Source organism: Oncorhynchus nerka, linkage group LG2, assembly GCF_034236695.1.
Source record: "Oncorhynchus nerka isolate Pitt River linkage group LG2, Oner_Uvic_2.0, whole genome shotgun sequence".
NCBI lineage: Eukaryota > Metazoa > Chordata > Actinopteri > Salmoniformes > Salmonidae > Oncorhynchus > Oncorhynchus nerka.
Window position 1 is genome coordinate 47,702,789 of NC_088397.1, and position 23,126 is coordinate 47,725,914.

Sequence of the window (23,126 nt, forward strand, 5' to 3'; positions counted from 1 at the left end):
GAAGGAAGCAGTGGGTGAGAGGAAGGGATAGAGGGAGGAAGCAGTGGGTGAGAGGAAGGGATAGAGGAAGGAAGCAGTGGGTGAGAGGAAGGGATAGAGGGAAGGAAGCAGTGGGTGAGAGGAAGGGATAGAGGAAGGAAGCAGTGGGTGAGAGGAAGGGATAGAGGGAGGAAGCAGTGGGTGAGGAGGAAGGGATAGAGGGAGGAAGCAGTGGGTGAGAGGAAGGGATAGAGGAAGGAAGCAGTGGGTGAGAGGAAGGGATAGAGGAAGGGATGGAGGAAGGAAGCAGTGGGTGAGAGGAAGGGATAGAGGGAGGAAGCAGTGGGTGAGAGGAAGGGATAGAGGAAGGAAGCAGTGGGTGAGAGGAAGGGATAGAGGAGGAAGCAGTGGGTGAGAGGAAGGGATAGAGGGAAGGAAGCAGTGGGTGAGAGGAAGGGATAGAGGAAGGAAGATGGGGAAGGAAGCAGGGTGGAGGAAGGGATGAGGAAAGGAAGCAGGGGTGAGAGGAAGGGATAGAGGGAGGAAGCAGTGGGTGAGAGGAAGGGATAGAGGGAGGAAGCAGTGGGTGAGAGGAAGGGATAGAGGAAGGGGGTGAGATAGAGGAAAGCAGTGGGTGAGAGGAAGGGATAGAGGGAGGAAGAAGGAGGATGGGGGTGAGAGGAAGGGATGAGAGGAAGGGATAGAGGAAGGAAGCAGTGGGTGAGAGGAAGGGATAGAGGGAGGAGGCAGTGGGTGAGAGGAAGGGATAGAGGAAGGGATAGAGGGAGGAAGCAGTGGGTGAGAGGAAGGGATAGAGGGAGGAAGCAGTGGGTGAGAGGAAGGGATAGAGGGAGGAAGCAGTGGGTGAGAGGAAGGGATAGAGGGAGGAAGCAGTGGGTGAGAGGAAGGGATAGAGGGAGGAAGCAGTGGGTGAGAGGAAGGGATGAGAGGAGAGGAAGGGAAGCAGTGGGTGAGAGGAAGGGATAGAGGAAGGAAGCAGTGGGTGAGAGGAAGGGATAGAGAGGAGGAAGCAGTGGGTGAGAGGAAGGGATAGAGGAGGAAGTGGGTGAGAGGAAGGGATAGAGGAAGGAAGCAGTGGGTGAGAGGAAGGGATAGAGGAAGGAAGCAGTGGGTGAGAGGAAGGGATAGAGGAAGGAAGCAGTGGGTGAGAGGAAGGGATAGAGGAAGGAAGCAGTGGGTGAGAGGAAGGGATAGAGGGAGGAAGCAGTGGGTGAGAGGAAGGGATAGAGGGAGGAAGCAGTGGGTGAGAGGAAGGGATAGAGGAAGGAAGCAGTGGTTGAGAGGAAGGGATAGAGGAAGGAAGCAGTGGGTGAGAGGAAGGGATAGAAGGAGGAAGCAGTGGGTGAGAGGAAGGGATAGAAAGGAAGGAAGCAGTGGGTGAGAGGGAAGGGGAAGCAGTGGGTAGAAGGGAAGGAAGCAGTGGGTGAGAGGAAGGGATAGAAGAAGGAAGCAGTGGGTGAGAGGAAGGGATAGAGGAAGGAAGCAGTGGGTGAGAGGAAGGGATAGAGGAAGTTCGAACAGGTCTCTGGACATAATGTTTTTTTTCAAGGAACCAATGGCAGACATTAGTATCTGTTTTGAACTAGCCAGGCTGGCGTGGGGGTTGACCTCAGGATGACCTCTAGCAGTGTGCTGGGATAAGCTTGAGGTGGCGAGGCAAGGGTCATGGGGTGTGTCAAGGGCTCGGCCTCAGCAGCGACCATGTTAATGATGACCGATGTCCTCCAATTAGACGTGCTGACAGGCCCTAAAGTGCTGTGTCATTAATCACGAGGGCCGCCTTGAACACCGAGAAAATCATGCCGTGATTTATAGCATAGCTAGCTTCTCTGTCTGTCTGTCCCCACATTTCTCTCCATCTCCATCTCTCTCTCTCTCCTCGGCCTCTCTTCATCTCTTTCTCTCTCTCCTTCATGTCTCTCACTTTCTCGCTCTCCAACTCTCTCTCTCTCTTCCGCCTCTCTTCATCTCTTTTTCCCTCTCCTTCATATCTCTCCATCTCTTTCTCTCTCTCCTCCCTCTCTCTCCATATATTTCTCTCTCTTCATCTCTCTCTCTCTCCTCCATCTCCTTCTCTCCACCTCTTTCTCTCTCTCCTCCATCCCTCCCCATCTCTCCATCTTGTTCTCTATCCGCCTCTCCATCTCTCTCTCTCCTCCATCTCTCCCTCCTCATTCCTTCCTTCCCTTTGTGCTTGGGTGACCTAGAGAATTCTTGGATTTGGTTCTGATAGCTAATCAATCAGGTGGCCTGGTACAGTAGCACAAAGCGGCGTGTGACCTGAACACCCCCCGGAAGGACTATTGACTGCTCCCAGACCAGGGAGGGGGGCATCTGTAGTTGACTGGTATTAACGGTGACAAGACAAACATGAAATCTGTCTGTCTCTGGTAGTTACTGTATAGCTACTTGTGAATTGGTACTGGGAGCCTACATTGATTTGTGGCTGGGTGTTCCTTGGCCCTGCATTGTGGCATTGGACGAGGTAAAACACAAGGAGAGTGCTGCTGAAGTCCAGAGTTTGACCGAATCTCTTGAGAGGAGAGTAGGAGCTGCAGTCACTGTCACATGCACAGTAGACATGTGGGGTTAAATTACTCCGTAAACAATAAGGGTTAGGTACTTCCGTTTGAGTTAGTCATTTAAATTCACCAGGGTTCGGAAAGTTGAGGTTAGGTACGAGGTACTCGACAGTTGGGGTGATGGCACTTCAAGGTTTGACAGGTGAGGTTTAGGCATAGTTCGGGACAGGCAGGGTAGGTACTTTGGGGTTTGACAGGTGAGGTTTAGGCATAGTTCGGGACAGGCAGGGTAGGTACATCAAGGTTTGACAGGTGAGGTTTAGGCATAGTTCGGGACAGGCAGGGTAGGTACTTCAAGGTTTGACAGGTGAGGTTTAGGCATAGTTCGGGACAGGCAGGGTAGGCACTTCAAGGTTTGAGAGGTGAGGTTTAGGCATAGTTCGGGACAGGCAGGGTAGGCACTTCAAGGTTTGACAGGTGAGGTTTAGGCATAGTTCGGGACAGGCAGGGTAGGTACTTCGGGGTTTGACAGGTGAGGTTTAGGCATAGTTCGGAACAGGCAGGGTAGGTACTTCGGGGTTTGACAGGTGAGGTTTAGGCATAGTTCGGGACAGGCAGGGTAGGTTCTTCGGGGTTTGACAGGTGAGGTTTAGGCATAGTTCGGGACAGGCAGGGTAGGTACTTCGGGGTTTGGGATTGGGTAGGCATACTCCAGGGTTTGACCGAATCTCTTGGTAGGACATTTAGTGGGAGCTTGGTCACATGCATGGTGCTGGTTCCAGCCCTGTAACACTCAACAGTCACAGGAGTCTCACCAGCGCACTAACACACACAGACAGCCCGCGTGCCTGTGACCAGGGTGACAACAAGACGTACAGGGGAGCAGGACGGGCAGGACTTGGGAGGACATACCGCTGTACTCACATAGTCTGATTCCGCTTTCGAATCATAGTACTCCATGTCGCTCTCCTGCGCCGGAAAAGAAAGGTGGAGAGAGAGGTGATGAGAGAAGATATAGCAGTGACTATGTCCTCGAGGCTCTTCCGCCGGTGTACGCTGTATGGAGATGTCAAGGTTATATTCAGACACACTAGACAGCATGAGAATATAATCAGCATCACAGAAAACCGGGGAGGTAGTGCGATGAAAGATGGGGCTGTTGAATGTAACTGTGTGTGGCAGATTTCTGAGATTTCTGGTCCTACTCTGACTCTCCCCCAGTGGAGGAGCTCTGGTCCTACTCTGGCTCTCCCCCTGTGGAGGAGCTCTGGTCCTACTCTGACTCTCCCCCTGTAGAGGAGCTCTGGTCCTACTCTGACTCTCCCCCTGGTGGAGGAGCTCTGGTCCTACTCTGGCTCTCCCCCTGGTGGAGGAGCTCTGGTCCTACTCTGACTCTCCCCCTGTGGAGGAGCTCTGGTCCTACTCTGACTCTCCCCCTCTGGAGGAGCTCTGGTCCTACTCTGGCTCTCCCCTGGTGGAGGAGCTCTGGTCCTCCTCTAGCTCTCCCCCTGTGGAGGAGCTCTGGTCCTGCTCTGACTCTCCCCCTGTGGAGGAGCTCTGGTCCTGCTCTGGCTCTCCCCCGGTAGAGGAGCTCTGGTCCTACTCTGGCTGAGAGAGCCCTCCACACACACTCACATGCCCACAACCGCCCACTGCTCTCTCACTCCTTCTCTTTCTCTCTACCACTGTCTTTTCCTCTTGCAGTCACCCACACTCTCTCTCTCTTCCACTCTCTGTCTCTTCCACTCTCTGTCTCTTCCACTCTCTCTCTCTTCCACTCTGTCTCTTCCACTCTCTGTCTCTTCCACTCTCTCTCTCTTCCACTCTCTCTCTCTCTTCCACTCTCTGTCTCTTCCACTCTCTCTTTCTTCCACTCTCTGTCTCTTCCACTCTCTCTCTCTTCCACTCTCTGTCTCTTCCACTCTCTCTCTCTTCCACTCTCTCTCTCTTCCACTCTCTGTCTCTTCCACTCTCTGTCTCTTCCACTCTCTATCTCTTCACTCTCTCTCTCTTCCACTCTGTCTCTTCCACTCTCTCTCTCTTCCACTCTCTCTCTCTTCCACTCTCTCTCTCTTCCACTCTCTGTCTCTTCCACTCTCTCTTTCTTCCACTCTCGTCTCTTCCACTCTCTCTCTCATCCACTCTCTGTCTCTTCCACTCTCTCTCTCTTCCACTCTCTGTCTCTTCCACTCTCTGTCTCTTCCACTCTCTCTCTTCCACTCTCTCTCTTCCACTCTCTGTCTCTTCCACTCTCTCTCTCTCTCTCTCTCTCTCTTTGAGACACTCCAGACCACATGTGACCATGACCAGAGCCCAGGCTGACCTCCAGCACTAATCAGGGAGTCAGTCATCAGCCAACTAAGACCGGCTCAGCTCAGTCCCAAACAACCCACACAGACAGAAAGCCACACAGTCTGACTCAAACTCCTATTGACACTAAACATGAGACAGGCCTTGCCCGGACACCGCTCCTGTCCTTGGGAGCGGCAGAGGCCTCCGGACAGGGGAGCAGGGAAGGAAGGGAGCAGGGGAACCAAGTCGAGGCCTGTTGTCCTCCAGTACCAGAACACACTGACCCTGCCTCCTCTCTCTACTCAGCAGACATACATGATGTGGGTGGGCAGGGGAACAAGGAGTAGAGGATGAGGGAAGGAGGTGGAGCTAGGGTAGTTGAGGGATGTAAACAGGAAGGCATGAATAGACAGTAGTAAAGATGCGGGTGTGGTGGTGGTGGGTGTGGAAAGCAAATATGAGCGGGGGGGGCAGTCGGAGCTAAAAATAGCATGCCTAGTAGGCAGGGAGGCAGGAGGGAGGCAGCAAGCAGAGTTGTTGTGTCTCTAGTGATGGCGGTGGGATCTGTGTTTATACAGGTCCCCTACAGCATGTAGAGTGCTTGTATCGTAACAAGCACGGGAGGTCCTCTGTGCTCGTGGGTCGACGTGCCACCGTTCGCTGTACGTGTTCCAATGACTTCCTGTGTTGTATGTTTCGGTGATTATCCCACAGCGCTAAGACTGTTCCTCCGGGTAACTGGGTTCACGTCCTATTATCTCACAACGAGAGCGAGAGACTCGCGGGCTCTTCATACAGCAAAATGTACATTACACACGCGCTCGCTGACCCGCCCGCGCACCGGGCGGCGCCCTAGGCCACTGTGACCCGTCAGATCCCCCTAGGCTGAATGGCCATCTGGTGTGGCTGGTCCCCGGTCTCTGAGGGCCCAGGGCCTGGGTTAAACACACATCTAATAAAGCACACTGCCAGCAATTACTCTCTCCCAGTGTAAACACACACACCGACGCACGCACACGGCGCACTCTCGTCGAGAACGGCACGCCAGCCCGCATGCACACAAATTCACGCACACACACTCTCCCCACACACACACACATGCCCCCCCCCACACACACGCAGCATTCACACAAAAACAAAATGGTATCAGTAAATGGAATCTATCCTGCTGGAGTGGACCAACACATTTCCAACAGAATACAAACACTAAGGTCATGTGATCATCCCCAGCCCCTCCCGCCTCCTCACCCTTATCTCAATCTTCTTCTTTTCTCCACCCTCTCCCTAATCTCTCCTCCTCCTCTCCGCCCTCCCTGTCCTATCTTCATCTTTCCCCATCTCCCTCCCCTCAAAACCAGCCTTCTCTCCCAATTTCAGAATTGAGCGAATGCAGTGCAGTGGCAGGTTAGATGCCCACTGTTGCTATAGAAACGGTCCCCTTTGCTCTAGATTACGATGTGACTTTGTGTGTTTCCTCACCATGTCCACTGCTGTAGGTCTGCCCGTCTGTCTGCCTGAACATGTCCCCCTGAATGGACCTCTATTGTTTCTCTTATCCACTATCAATGACTGGAACAAACGACTATTAATTCATTTTATATCTAATTCTACATCTGAGATTCTACATCTGAGAAGTCTCATACTCATCATATATATTTTACTTTCTATCCCCTACAATAAGTACAAACAACAGAACAAGACAGGGCTTGTAACAAACCATTGAGCATATGTGAGTAAATAATAACAAACCATTGAGCATATGTGAGTAAATAATAACAAACCATAGAGCATATGTGAGTAAATAATAACAAACCATAGAGCATATGTGAGTAAATAATAACATACCATAGAGCATATGTGAGTAAATAATAACAAACCATTGAGCATATGTGAGTAAATAATAACAAACCATAGAGCATATGTGAGTAAATAATAACATACCATAGAGCATATGTGAGTAAATAATAACAAACCATTGAGCATATGTGAGTAAATAATAACAAACCATTGAGCATATGTGAGTAAATAATAACAAACCATTGAGCATATGTGAGTAAATAATAACAAACCATTGAGCATATGTGAGTAAATAATAACAAACCATTGAGCATATGTGAGTAAATAATAACAAATAAACATCATGCCAGGTTCTATGTAAAGGCAGGTGCTGTAGATTAATATGGTAATATTAAACACACGCACACGCACACACACACACACAGCATTTATGCTGCTGCTGCCAAACTGTTTATTATTATTATTATTTATCTTGCACTTTCTCCTAATCCCTTGGGTACATGTACGGTACATATCTACCTCAAACTGCTCCACTATCCCTGCCTATTGGACATGTGATACTGGCACGGACCCTGCACATAGCTTCCTCTCTTATTTCTTGTGATTCCTTTATCCTAGATTGTTTTACTGTTTCGATATTGTTTACTGCACGGTCCGGTGGAGCAAGTTAACATTTCACTGTACTTGAGCATGTGATAATAGAACTTGAACACACGCACAATTATGACGAGTCACTGAGCAGAAACTGTGGGTTCTTTCCAGACCATGGTACTCCAGCAATCATCCCTAGCACCATGATCCTTAATGGAACCTGGCATTATATCACACACACACACACACACACACACACACACACACACACACACACACACACACAAATATACTCTGCTGACTTTTCAGGAAGGACCTGCCAGAACAATAAGCCAATGTGAGAGGTCTGCAGAGAGGAAGTGCCTATGTAAAGCCGACCTGTTTGGAAGGTATATACAGCCTCTCTGTTGTCTTTATCTTCCTGCCTCCGCTCCAATCGCTCTTTGTCTCTATCCATCTCTGCCTCGGTCTATAAACGGCTCTAGTACAAATATTATGAAAATAAATGGAAATATGAAAAGCCATATATGATTGTTGATTTCCCTATTCAACAAAAGCAATAGGGCTTGAAATGACTGCAATGCTCTCTAAATATAGTAACAAACCAATTATAAATGACTTACGATAAGATTTCACTTTTCTTATAACTGCAAAATGAACATGATCATACTTAGTGACAGTACAATATTGGCACCATTTCACATTTGACGACAGATCATTTTCTCCTCAAAGTCCACCGAGCGGCGCAGAGACACCATTCAAATGTGCGCAGACTCGTTACAACTTCAGCTTCGAGCACAACGTGATTTTGTCCATCTGTGACCAAGAGAAAGTGGTCTCGTTTCAATCCTATACAATGACTTTGTTGTTGTTGTTTGTTCATATTGAGAGCTCTAAATCCGTCTGAGAAGATCACCGGGAGAAGGAACCACCACTGTTGGTTCCACCTGACTATCCATGTTCGTATGCCGTCTCCCAGGCTGGGCTCATCGCTCAGAGGTAGATTCAATTGATTATTTGTCTGGATAGGCCAGAAAATGTGACACATCACTTCCTGTGCAAATGTGGGGTCTGAAACCTGACACTTCAAGTCAGCTCCACTGACAGAGTGGTAGCAGAGAACAGACAGATGGGGCTTTCTGGCGCTATAAGGCACTGGACCCTACGACTTTCACAGAGCGCTCTTTAGACCAAAATGTCAGTCGGAACCGGTCCAGAACCAGTCAAAGACCCCCATATAGGGGACATAACATCAAAACCTGTAAAGTAGTTGACTGACATGTCATTTCATTGGGGAGACTAGAGGCTCTAATTTCGGCTGCTGTTATGGCGGTGCAAGTGCCAAACACACGTTAATTTACAATTTCAGCATTTAAAAACTGGCGCTCGAGCATTTCTCCACCGCATGCACCAGATTCAGCAATTTGCTGGTAGCTAAACTTATGGGACTGCAACGAACTTGTTTGGCATCAAAATCTGGGGTGTGAACTACGTTTCCAGTCAAGCGTTGATTGACATGGTAATGGACCAATAGTATAGGAGAAAAGTTGAAAAAACGGACCCCTCTGACACGGTATGTTACATGGTGACGTGTCACGACGTAATGTACAGCACGCATTATGCAACTTATTCTGTGCTGTACAGCGTCTTTCCACCAGGGGTAGCCCTTCTCTCGTAGATTAAAAACAAGAATTTATCAATGGTGAGTGTAAAGTTAATAACTTGTGAGTTCATCAACATGTAATTCAATCAATAGTACATTTTTCGCGCCATCACGACTCTAAAAAGCCAGTTTACCCTATTCAAATTCAACACAAACCTTCAAATAGGTATGTAATGAGACATTATATAAACTAATTTTTAGTGTTTTATTTACATTTTAGAGGCGATAAGTTGGACAAATCAGGTGAAAAAAGTCATTTCCCCACACGACATATCTTTCCCTTTCACTATAACTCAGTAGCCTTCGATTCCCCCTCCACCATTTTTAAAAAGACTTGGCGGAGCTCCATTGCTTTCTTCAATCATGCAGAGACAGGCAGCATGAATGTCTCGTCATTGGTTTTGCTAAAAAAGGGGATAGATTGTGCTTTACGCTGGTATTAATATTACTACTTTGGGAGCTAAAATAAGGTCAAGTGCGGAACACTGTGAAGCTCGCTAGCTAAGGTTACTTGTCTAATATCAGCTCGCTAGCTACCGTTACCTGTCTAATATCAGCTGGCTAGCTACCAATACCTGTCTAATATCAGCTAGCTAGCTACCGTTACCTGTCTAATATCAGCTGGCTAGCTACGGTTACCTGTCTAATATCAGTTCGCTAGATACCGTTACCTGTCTAATATCAGCTCGCTAGCTACCGTTACCTGTCTAATATCAGCTGGCTAGCTACCGTTACCTGTCTAATATCAGCTCGCTAGCTACGGTTACCTGTCTAATATCAGCTCGCTAGCTACCGTTACCTGTCTAATATCAGCTCGCTAGCTACCGTTACCTGTCTAATATCAGCTGGCTAGCTACCGTTACCTGTCTAATATCAGCTGGCTAGCTACCGTTACCTGTCTAATATCAGCTCGCTAGCTACCGTTACCTGTCTAATATCAGCTGGCTAGCTACCGTTACCTGTCTAATATCAGCTGGCTAGCTACCAATACCTGTCTAATATCAGCTGGCTAGCTACCGTTACCTGTCTAATATCAGCTGGCTAGCTACGGTTACCTGTCTAATATCAGCTCGCTAGCTACCGTTACCTGTCTAATATCAGCTCGCTAGCTACGGTTACCTGTCTAATATCAGCTCGCTAGCTACCGTTACCTGTCTAATATCAGCTCGCTAGCTACCGTTACCTGTCTAATATCAGCTGGCTAGCTACGGTTACCTGTCTAATATCAGCTCGCTAGCTACCGTTACCTGTCTAATATCAGCTCGCTAGCTACCATTACCTGTCTAATATCAGCTGGCTAGCTACCGTTACCTGTCTAATATCAGCTCGCTAGCTACCATTACCTGTCTAATATCAGCTGGCTAGCTACCATTACCTGTCTAATATCAGCTGGCTAGCTACCGTTACCTGTCTAATATCAGCTCGCTAGCTACCGTTACCTGTCTAATATCAGCTCGCTAGCTACCGTTACCTGTCTAATATCAGCTCGCTAGCTACCATTACCTGTCTAATATCAGCTGGCTAGCTACCGTTACCTGTCTAATATCAGCTCGCTAGCTACCGTTACCTGTCTAATATCAGCTCGCTAGCTACCGTTACCTGTCTAACATCAGCTCGCTAGCTACCAATACCTGTCTAATATCAGCTCGCTAGCTACGGTTACTTGTCTAATATGAGCTCGCTAGCTACCGTTACCTGTCTAATATCAGCTCGCTAGCTACGGTTAATTGTCTAATATCAGCTCGCTAGCTATGGTTACCTGTCTAATATCAGCTCGCTAGCTACCGTTACCTGTCTAATATCAGCTCGCTAGCTACCGTTACCTGTCTAATATCAGCTCGCTAGCTACCGTTACCTGTCTAATATCAGCTCGCTAGCTACGGTTACTTGTCTAATATCAGCTCGCTAGCTACGGTTACCTGTCTAATATCAGCTCGCTAGCTACGGTTACCTGTCTAATATCAGCTCGCTAGCTACCGTTACCTGTCTAATATCAGCTCGCTAGCTACCGTTACCTGTCTAATATCAGCTGGCTAGCTACCGTTACCTGTCTAATATCAGCTGGCTAGCTACCGTTACCTGTCTAATATCAGCTGGCTAGCTACCGTTACCTGTCTAATATCAGCTCGCTAGCTACCGTTACCTGTCTAATATCAGCTGGCTAGCTACCGTTACCTGTCTAATATCAGTTCGCTAGCTACCAATACCTGTCTAATATCAGCTCGCTAGCTACCGTTACATTTACATTACATTTAAGTCATTTAGCAGACGCTCTTATCCAGAGCGTTACCTGTCTAATATCAGCTCGGTAGCTACGGTTACCTGTCTAATATCAGTTCGCTAGCTACGGTTACCTGTCTAATATCAGCTCGCTAGCTACGGTTACCTGTCTAATATCAGCTCGCTAGCTACCGTTACCTGTCTAATATTAGCTCGCTAGCTACGGTTACCTGTCTAATATCAGCTCGCTAGCTACGGTTACCTGTCTAATATCAGCTCGCTAGCTACCGTTACCTGTCTAATATCAGCTGGCTAGCTACCGTTACCTGTCTAATATCAGCTGGCTAGCTACGGTTACCTGTCTAATATCAGCTCGCTAGCTACGGTTACCTGTCTAATATCAGCTGGCTAGCTACCGTTACCTGTCTAATATCAGCTGGCTAGCTACCGTTACCTGTCTAATATCAGCTGGCTAGCTACCGTTACCTGTCTAATATCAGCTCGCTAGCTACGGTTACCTGTCTAATATCAGCTCGCTAGCTACCGTTACCTGTCTAATATCAGCTGGCTAGCTACCGTTACCTGTCTAATATCAGCTCGCTAGCTACCGTTACCTGTCTAATATCAGCTCGCTAGCTACCGTTACCTGTCTAATATCAGTTCGCTAGCTTCGGTTACCTGTCTAATATCAGCTGGCTAGCTACGGTTACCTGTCTAATATCAGCTGGCTAGCTACCGTTACCTGTCTAATATCAGCTCGCTAGCTACCGTTACCTGTCTAATATCAGCTCGCTAGCTACCGTTACCTGTCTAATATCAGCTGGCTAGCTACCGTTACCTGTCTAATATCAGCTCGCTAGCTACGGTTACCTGTCTAATATCAGCTCGCTAGCTACCGTTACCTGTCTAATATCAGCTGGCTAGCTACCGTTACCTGTCTAATATCAGCTCGCTAGCTACCGTTACCTGTCTAATATCAGCTCGCTAGCTACCGTTACCTGTCTAATATCAGTTCGCTAGCTTCGGTTACCTGTCTAATATCAGCTGGCTAGCTACGGTTACCTGTCTAATATAAGCTGGCTAGCTACCGTTACCTGTCTAATATCAGCTCGCTAGCTACCGTTACCTGTCTAATATCAGCTCGCTAGCTACCGTTACCTGTCTAATATCAGCTCGCTAGCTACCGTTACCTGTCTAATATCAGCTCGCTAGCTACCGTTACCTGTCTAATGTCAGCTGGCTAGCTACCGTTACCTGTCTAATATCAGCTCGCTAGCTACCGTTACCTGTCTAATATCAGCTGGCTAGCTACCGTTACCTGTCTAATATCAGCTCGCTAGCTACGGTTACCTGTCTAATATCAGCTCGCTAGCTACCGTTACCTGTCTAATATCAGCTCGCTAGCTACCGTTACCTGTCTAATATCAGCTGGCTAGCTACCGTTACCTGTCTAATATCAGCTCGCTAGCTACCGTTACCTGTCTAATATCAGCTCGCTAGCTACCGTTACCTGTCTAATATCAGCTGGCTAGCTACGGTTACCTGTCTAATATCAGCTGGCTAGCTACGGTTACCTGTCTAATATCAGCTCGCTAGCTACCATTACCTGTCTAATATCAGCTCGCTAGCTACCGTTACCTGTCTAATATCAGCTGGCTAGCTACCGTTACCTGTCTAATATCAGCTCGCTAGCTACGGTTACTTGTCTAATATCAGCTCGCTAGCTACGGTTACCTGTCTAATATCAGCTCGCTAGCTACGGTTACCTGTCTAATATCAGCTCGCTAGCTACCGTTACCTGTCTAATATCAGCTCGCTAGCTACCGTTACCTGTCTAATATCAGCTGGCTAGCTACCGTTACCTGTCTAATATCAGCTGGCTAGCTACCGTTACCTGTCTAATATCAGCTGGCTAGCTACCGTTACCTGTCTAATATCAGCTCGCTAGCTACCGTTACCTGTCTAATATCAGCTGGCTAGCTACCGTTACCTGTCTAATATCAGTTCGCTAGCTACCAATACCTGTCTAATATCAGCTCGCTAGCTACCGTTACATTTACATTACATTTAAGTCATTTAGCAGACGCTCTTATCCAGAGCGTTACCTGTCTAATATCAGCTCGGTAGCTACGGTTACCTGTCTAATATCAGTTCGCTAGCTACGGTTACCTGTCTAATATCAGCTCGCTAGCTACGGTTACCTGTCTAATATCAGCTCGCTAGCTACCGTTACCTGTCTAATATTAGCTCGCTAGCTACGGTTACCTGTCTAATATCAGCTCGCTAGCTACGGTTACCTGTCTAATATCAGCTGGCTAGCTACGGTTACCTGTCTAATATCAGCTCGCTAGCTACCGTTACCTGTCTAATATCAGCTGGCTAGCTACCGTTACCTGTCTAATATCAGCTGGCTAGCTACGGTTACCTGTCTAATATCAGCTCGCTAGCTACGGTTACCTGTCTAATATCAGCTGGCTAGCTACCGTTACCTGTCTAATATCAGCTGGCTAGCTACCGTTACCTGTCTAATATCAGCTGGCTAGCTACCGTTACCTGTCTAATATCAGCTCGCTAGCTACGGTTACCTGTCTAATATCAGTTCGCTAGCTTCGGTTACCTGTCTAATATCAGCTGGCTAGCTACGGTTACCTGTCTAATATAAGCTGGCTAGCTACCGTTACCTGTCTAATATCAGCTCGCTAGCTACCGTTACCTGTCTAATATCAGCTCGCTAGCTACCGTTACCTGTCTAATATCAGCTCGCTAGCTACCGTTACCTGTCTAATATCAGCTCGCTAGCTACCGTTACCTGTCTAATGTCAGCTGGCTAGCTACCGTTACCTGTCTAATATCAGCTCGCTAGCTACCGTTACCTGTCTAATATCAGCTGGCTAGCTACCGTTACCTGTCTAATATCAGCTCGCTAGCTACGGTTACCTGTCTAATATCAGCTCGCTAGCTACCGTTACCTGTCTAATATCAGCTCGCTAGCTACCGTTACCTGTCTAATATCAGCTGGCTAGCTACCGTTACCTGTCTAATATCAGCTCGCTAGCTACCGTTACCTGTCTAATATCAGCTCGCTAGCTACCGTTACCTGTCTAATATCAGCTGGCTAGCTACGGTTACCTGTCTAATATCAGCTGGCTAGCTACGGTTACCTGTCTAATATCAGCTCGCTAGCTACCATTACCTGTCTAATATCAGCTCGCTAGCTACCGTTACCTGTCTAATATCAGCTGGCTAGCTACCGTTACCTGTCTAATATCAGCTCGCTAGCTACGGTTACTTGTCTAATATCAGCTCGCTAGCTACGGTTACCTGTCTAATATCAGCTCGCTAGCTACGGTTACCTGTCTAATATCAGCTCGCTAGCTACCGTTACCTGTCTAATATCAGCTCGCTAGCTACCGTTACCTGTCTAATATCAGCTGGCTAGCTACCGTTACCTGTCTAATATCAGCTGGCTAGCTACCGTTACCTGTCTAATATCAGCTGGCTAGCTACCGTTACCTGTCTAATATCAGCTCGCTAGCTACCGTTACCTGTCTAATATCAGCTGGCTAGCTACCGTTACCTGTCTAATATCAGTTCGCTAGCTACCAATACCTGTCTAATATCAGCTCGCTAGCTACCGTTACATTTACATTACATTTAAGTCATTTAGCAGACGCTCTTATCCAGAGCGTTACCTGTCTAATATCAGCTCGGTAGCTACGGTTACCTGTCTAATATCAGTTCGCTAGCTACGGTTACCTGTCTAATATCAGCTCGCTAGCTACGGTTACCTGTCTAATATCAGCTCGCTAGCTACCGTTACCTGTCTAATATTAGCTCGCTAGCTACGGTTACCTGTCTAATATCAGCTCGCTAGCTACGGTTACCTGTCTAATATCAGCTGGCTAGCTACGGTTACCTGTCTAATATCAGCTCGCTAGCTACCGTTACCTGTCTAATATCAGCTGGCTAGCTACCGTTACCTGTCTAATATCAGCTGGCTAGCTACGGTTACCTGTCTAATATCAGCTCGCTAGCTACGGTTACCTGTCTAATATCAGCTGGCTAGCTACCGTTACCTGTCTAATATCAGCTGGCTAGCTACCGTTACCTGTCTAATATCAGCTGGCTAGCTACCGTTACCTGTCTAATATCAGCTCGCTAGCTACGGTTACCTGTCTAATATCAGCTCGCTAGCTACCGTTACCTGTCTAATATCAGCTGGCTAGCTACCGTTACCTGTCTAATATCAGCTCGCTAGCTACCGTTACCTGTCTAATATCAGCTCGCTAGCTACCGTTACCTGTCTAATATCAGTTCGCTAGCTTCGGTTACCTGTCTAATATCAGCTGGCTAGCTACGGTTACCTGTCTAATATCAGCTGGCTAGCTACCGTTACCTGTCTAATATCAGCTCGCTAGCTACCGTTACCTGTCTAATATCAGCTCGCTAGCTACCGTTACCTGTCTAATATCAGCTGGCTAGCTACCGTTACCTGTCTAATATCAGCTCGCTAGCTACGGTTACCTGTCTAATATCAGCTCGCTAGCTACCGTTACCTGTCTAATATCAGCTGGCTAGCTACCGTTACCTGTCTAATATCAGCTCGCTAGCTACCGTTACCTGTCTAATATCAGCTCGCTAGCTACCGTTACCTGTCTAATATCAGTTCGCTAGCTTCGGTTACCTGTCTAATATCAGCTGGCTAGCTACGGTTACCTGTCTAATATAAGCTGGCTAGCTACCGTTACCTGTCTAATATCAGCTCGCTAGCTACCGTTACCTGTCTAATATCAGCTCGCTAGCTACCGTTACCTGTCTAATATCAGCTCGCTAGCTACCGTTACCTGTCTAATATCAGCTCGCTAGCTACCGTTACCTGTCTAATGTCAGCTGGCTAGCTACCGTTACCTGTCTAATATCAGCTCGCTAGCTACCGTTACCTGTCTAATATCAGCTGGCTAGCTACCGTTACCTGTCTAATATCAGCTCGCTAGCTACGGTTACCTGTCTAATATCAGCTCGCTAGCTACCGTTACCTGTCTAATATCAGCTCGCTAGCTACCGTTACCTGTCTAATATCAGCTGGCTAGCTACCGTTACCTGTCTAATATCAGCTCGCTAGCTACCGTTACCTGTCTAATATCAGCTCGCTAGCTACCGTTACCTGTCTAATATCAGCTGGCTAGCTACGGTTACCTGTCTAATATCAGCTCGCTAGCTACCATTACCTGTCTAATATCAGCTCGCTAGCTACCGTTACCTGTCTAATATCAGCTGGCTAGCTACCGTTACCTGTCTAATATCAGCTCGCTAGCTACCGTTACCTGTCTAATATCAGCTCGCTAGCTACCGTTACCTGTCTAATATCAGCTGGCTAGCTACCGTTACCTGTCTAATATCAGCTCGCTAGCTACGGTTACCTGTCTAATATCAGCTGGCTAGCTACCGTTACCTGTCTAATATCAGCTCGCTAGCTACCGTTACCTGTCTAATATCAGTTCGCTAGCTACGGTTACCTGTCTAATATCAGCTGGCTAGCTACGGTTACCTGTCTAATATCAGCTGGCTAACTACCGTTACCTGTCTAATATCAGCTCGCTAGCTACCGTTACCTGTCTAATATCAGCTCGCTAGCTACCGTTACCTGTCTAATATCAGCTCGCTAGCTACGGTTACTTGTCTAATATCAGCTCGCTAGCTACGGTTACCTGTCTAATATCAGCTCGCTAGCTACCGTTACCTGTCTAATATCAGCTGGCTAGCTACCGTTACCTGTCTAATATCAGCTCGCTAGCTACCGTTACCTGTCTAATATCAGCTCGCTAGCTACCGTTACCTGTCTAATATCAGTTCGCTAGCTTCGGTTACCTGTCTAATATCAGCTGGCTAGCTACGGTTACCTGTCTAATATCAGCTGGCTAGCTACCGTTACCTGTCTAATATCAGCTCGCTAGCTACCGTTACCTGTCTAATATCAGCTCGCTAGCTACCGTTACCTGTCTAATATCAGCTCGCTAGCTACGGTTACCTGTCTAATATCAGCTGGCTAGCTACCGTTACCTGTCTAATATCAGCTCGCTAGCTACCGTTACCTGTCTAATATCAGCTCGCTAGCTACCGTTACCTGTCTAATATCAGCTCGCTAGCTACCGTTACCTGTCTAATATCAGCTCGCTAGCTACCGTTACCTGTCTAATATCAGCTCGCTAGCTACCGTTACCTGTCTAATATCAGCTCGCTAGCTACCGTTACCTGTCTAATATCAGCTCGCTAGCTACCGTTACCTGTCTAATATCAGCTCGCTAGCTACCGTTACCTGTCTAATGTCAGCTGGCTAGCTACCGTTACCTGTCTAATATCAGCTCGCTAGCTACCGTTACCTGTCTAATATCAGCTGGCTAGCTACCGTTACCTGTCTAATATCAGCTCGCTAGCTACGGTTACCTGTCTAATATCAGCTCGCTAGCTACCGTTACCTGTCTAATATCAGCTCGCTAGCTACCGTTACCTGTCTAATATCAGCTGGCTAGCTACCGTTACCTGTCTAATATCAGCTCGCTAGCTACCGTTACCTGTCTAATATCAGCTCGCTAGCTACCGTTACCTGTCTAATATCAGCTCGCTAGCTACCGTTACCTGTCTAATATCAGCTGGCTAGCTACGGTTACCTGTCTAATATCAGCTCGCTAGCTACCATTACCTGTCTAATATCAGCTCGCTAGCTACCGTTACCTGTCTAATATCAGCTGGCTAGCTACCGTTACCTGTCTAATATCAGCTCGCTAGCTACCGTTACCTGTCTAATATCAGCTCGCTAGCTACCGTTACCTGTCTAATATCAGCTGGCTAGCTACCGTTACCTGTCTAATATCAGCTCGCTAGCTACGGTTACCTGTCTAATATCAGCTGGCTAGCTACCGTTACCTGTCTAATATCAGCTCGCTAGCTACCGTTACCTGTCTAATATCAGTTCGCTAGCTACGGTTACCTGTCTAATATCAGCTGGCTAGCTACGGTTACCTGTCTAATATCAGCTGGCTAACTACGGTTACCTGTCTAATATCAGCTCGCTAGCTACCGTTACCTGTCTAATATCAGCTCGCTAGCTACCGTTACCTGTCTAATATCAGCTCGCTAGCTACGGTTACCTGTCTAATATCAGCTGGCTAGCTACCGTTACCTGTCTAATATCAGCTGGCTAGCTACCGTTACCTGTCTAATATCAGCTCGCTAGCTACCGTTACCTGTCTAATATCAGCTCGCTAGCTACCGTTACCTGTCTAATATCAGCTCGCTAGCTACCGTTACCTGTCTAATATCAGCTCGCTAGCTACCGTTACCTGTCTAATATCAGCTCGCTAGCTACGGTTACCTGTCTAATATCAGCTCGCTAGCTACCGTTACCTGTCTAATATCAGCTCGCTAGCTACCGTTACCTGTCTAATATCAGCTGGCTAGCTACGGTTACCTGTCTAATATCAGCTCGCTAGCTACCGTTACCTGTCTAATATCAGCTCGCTAGCTACCGTTACCTGTCTAATATCAGCTGGCTAGCTACCGTTACCTGTCTAATATCAGCTCGCTAGCTACCGTTACCTGTCTAATATCAGCTCGCTAGCTACCGTTACCTGTCTAATATCAGCTCGCTAGCTACCGTTACCTGTCTAATATCAGCTGGCTAGCTACCGTTACCTGTCTAATATCAGCTCGCTAGCTACGGTTACCTGTCTAATATCAGCTGGCTAGCTACCGTTACCTGTCTAATATCAGCTCGCTAGCTACCGTTACCTGTCTAATATCAGTTCGCTAGCTACGGTTACCTGTCTAATATCAGCTGGCTAGCTACGGTTACCTGTCTAATATCAGCTGGCTAACTACGGTTACCTGTCTAATATCAGCTCGCTAGCTACCGTTACCTGTCTAATATCAGCTCGCTAGCTACCGTTACCTGTCTAATATCAGCTCGCTAGCTACGGTTACCTGTCTAATATCAGCTGGCTAGCTACCGTTACCTGTCTAATATCAGCTGGCTAGCTACCGTTACCTGTCTAATATCAGCTCGCTAGCTACCGTTACCTGTCTAATATCAGCTCGCTAGCTACCGTTACCTGTCTAATATCAGCTCGCTAGCTACCGTTACCTGTCTAATATCAGCTCGCTAGCTACCGTTACCTGTCTAATATCAGCTCGCTAGCTACGGTTACCTGTCTAATATCAGCTCGCTAGCTACCGTTACCTGTCTAATATCAGCTCGCTAGCTACCGTTACCTGTCTAATATCAGCTGGCTAGCTACGGTTACCTGTCTAATATCAGCTCGCTAGCTACCGTTACCTGTCTAATATCAGCTCGCTAGCTACCGTTACCTGTCTAATATCAGCTGGCTAGCTACCGTTACCTGTCTAATATCAGCTCGCTAGCTACCGTTACCTGTCTAATATCAGCTCGCTAGCTACCGTTACCTGTCTAATATCAGCTCGCTAGCTACCGTTACCTGTCTAATATCAGCTGGCTAGCTACCGTTACCTGTCTAATATCAGCTCGCTAGCGCTGAGGCGGGAGGGGTTGCAATATCTGAGGTATGTCACAAAACGCAAAAGTGACAATTCCATGCAGCGCATATCGGGGGATTTAAGACCAACAAAAAGGGGGTTTTAGCGGTAATGCTAAAACAGCTGGCTAGCTGGTAATGGCATTGATTTTGTGAGCGAGAGAGGAGATGTGCTTTTTGTTCCGCTAACCCTTGTATTAATAAACAGAAGAAAATAATGTTTTTCCATTTGGTTTCATTCGATAAAAAAAACAAGCATATAGCCCAATGTGTCCGCCAAGTAACCAAGCATATCGATAAAGGTTTGGCTCATGAGACTGCTTAATAAGTCCATTTTGATCACCAACGCTTTAATTTTTTTTTTTTTAAATCTATGTATCGTGTAGGCCTACATTATTTCATCCAGCTCTCGATCTGGACATATGTACAAACTCCTCCATGTACAGTAGGCTACATGTCCATACGCCCATCATGAAACGTGAGATGAGATCATTGTATTTAGAACTTATTTTCCCGTAACAATTGCTTGTTTTCCGTTTCATATGATTAAAAACCAAGCCTATAGGCTATAACTGTAAGGATCGACGCTGGTAGAGACGAGAAGCAGGTACAGGGAGTGAACATTTCTATGGCAATGATGGGGAACAGAACAGCTCAGCGTCTGGACATGAACACATAACGACATTAATGCAGCCACAGGGTACAAACGGGGGAGCAGACAGTCATAGACGGGGCGATCAACAAAGGGACGGAGTCCAGGTGAGTCCAATGAGCGCTGCTGCGCGTAATGATGGTGACAGGTGTGCGGAATGAAGGTCAGCCTGGCACCCTCGTTCAACAGCTATCCACAGTCTTTTTTATCATGTCAATTCGAGCTATTTAGAGTTATTGTAGCAATCCCCCCCAAAAATATTGGTAATCGTTTAATTTGATTAAAAAACACATTTCTAAGAATGATTCACCATCCTGGCTTTATGACGAGAACGTCCAGCTCTCATGCAATGCCATTTAGGAGCTGTCTTGTTATGTCTGCATTAACGTGAATGCGATCTGTAAGATGGTTCCATTATGTTTATAAAACATTATATTTGGATCTTTTTCCAGCTACTGCGAAAAGTTTTAATGTGTGTAAAGCCCTACATTTTCTGTGTTCTACGGGGAGAAATGATGTTGCCTGTAGTTCTATGTATTTAGACTTGGCCTATTTAAAACAAGTTGTTCTTTCATTTTGATCAGAATATGATTCAGATTATTCACACTCTTTTTAGGCCCTATAGTGAATTGAATCTTGCTTACTGACAGGGTTTGTCATGTCCATGGCTCAGCCACAATGAAATGTACAATAATCCTTAATATCAGTGTGAATGATACAGGGGCATCAGTTGAGTATGGCAGGCTCCATACCCTAGCTCAAGACCAATAATGTAAAAGTACACTCTTAGAAAAAAGGGTTCCAAAAGGGTTCTTTGTGGAGTTCTACCAAGAACTGTTTTGATAAGAAAAACCATTTTTGGGTTCTTTGTAAGGCAACCTCTAACATCCTGTTTATGGAAGAAAGGGTTCTTCGATGATCGTTGGAAGGCAAGGACGATTATTTGGAAGCCAATAAAGGCTTCTAAATACAGGTTGCGGGTGATTAACAATTACTCTTGTTGGCTATCCTAACTCTGGCTGGATTCCAATAGGAATTACACATAACTTTGTATGCCAGCATAAAGTGACTTGCAGGCCTGATGAGGCCTGTAAACCGGGAGATTCCTAACACCACTATGTTAGGTGTATAACTAGGCCCTCAAAGAAAGGCCTTAATGTATTGTCATAAATAATACCATTTTAAAGGCTAACAAGACTGGTGGAGCAGTTCATAGAGGCTTCTAGGAAGAACCCTCCCAAGATAAAATGGATCTTGGTAGAACCCTTCATAGGGGGTTATAGGTAGAACCATATACATGGGGTTCTATGAAGAACCCTACTGCCACGACTTCCACCGAAGTCGCCGGAGTACTAGCCATCACCGATCCGTTTTTCTTTTTCCGTTTGTTTTGTCTTTGGTTCATTCACACCTGGTTTTCATTTGCTTTAATTTCTGTGTGTATATTTACCCCTGTTCCCCGCTTAGGTTTGTGCGGGACTATTTTCATGTTGCTCGTTGAGGTTTTCCTCAGGTTATTCACGTGTGTACAGTGTTGTAGGAAAAGTAAGGGCCGTTGTGTTTCTCCTTCCGTGAGTGACTGTGTTCCTATGTCTTGGGCGTTTATTGGTATTGTACCTGACCCATTTTTGGACTTGCCTATTAAAGACGCTAATTTGACAGCTCTGCTCTCCTGCGCTTGACTAGCTCAAGTACAAAGGCGCAACACCTATATAGATGGTTTTAGATTTTTTTAAACTACCCAGCACCAAAAAGAGATTCCCTATGGAGACAAACTGAAGAACCCTGTATGGTTCTACTTAGCACCTTTTTTTCTAAGAGGGTAGGCTACAAAAAAAGTTGACTAAAATCCTTCCAATCCCGATTAAAATGCAACGTCTGTTTAGCGTATGTATCGGGCTAGCTGGCTTTAGGACCATCCGGAGCTTCGCTCTGAACTAGATGCTGCCAGCCTGCACACCATTCTCTCAGAGAGCAGAAACGGTGACATACAGGTGTTTGCTTTGATGGTCAGCCGTTAAGGCAGTGCACCGATTGCTTTGAATTTGATGTCGGCATTGGAACTCTGCCTTGTAATCCTGTTTTTATGCACCGGTTACTTTCACATGGATGTCGGCATAGGCGGTACGTCCAATAGGCAAGGGGAAGATAAGCTTCCACTAAAGTAAATGTAATTAAATTAGCCAAAATTAGCCATAGAAATACTTGTGCTTATTCATCAATAAATACAAATCATTTAAAACACTACACCAGAGAGTCAGAGTGGGGTGATTAGATTATTATAAAAATGTGTTGTTTGGTCAGCGAGGGTCGTAAATAGCGTGCCAAATAGCTGATTGTTGATTTGCAGTGGATAGTGAAAAGCAGTTAAATAGGCCTAAGCCTATTTAAAACTGTTTAGAAAGCAAATGGCTGTGGCTGAAAAGAGAACGCAAAGAAAATACTCAAATCTGTCTCTAGTTATCAAAACTCCCAGTTGAGCGAACAGTAGCTGGGTCATTCTTAATATGCGGTGCCTGTTGGACCTCATCACTTTTTTTGTATTCTATCAGACAAAAGGATCCAACAAAAATGTGGTGCATTTTCCAACTTCTTACGTGCATAATCCTAAAATCCTGGAATTTCACATGATGGAAATGTGGAGCTTAAATTGAGCTAGCATAATGGTCAACACATGAAAATCATTTTTACTTTTCTATTCAACATATGTTCAAATTTTGCAATTTGGTACATTTTCACTATAATTCAGCCTAACAGGGTGGAAATGTAAGAGTGGGACATACAGACAAAAAATAAATAATCTGCTCACACAGGAGTTATAAAGGCATAGTTCAATAATT

General features: G+C 46.5%; 1 protein-coding gene across 3 annotated transcripts in view; it reads right to left on the reverse strand.

Moving 5' to 3' along the window:
* Window positions 1-23,126, reverse strand: part of cacna2d2a (calcium channel, voltage-dependent, alpha 2/delta subunit 2a) — a 262,938-nt gene that overhangs the window by 86,509 nt on the left and 153,303 nt on the right. For 2 of the 3 annotated variants that reach the window (XM_065027031.1, XM_065027033.1), the window contains exon 5: window positions 3,447-3,491. The exons of the other annotated variant lie outside the window; for it this stretch is intronic. In XM_065027031.1, coding sequence (XP_064883103.1) covers window positions 3,447-3,491 — 45 coding nt within the window. The remainder of the gene's footprint in view (window positions 1-3,446; window positions 3,492-23,126) is intronic. 3 annotated transcript variants of the gene reach the window in all.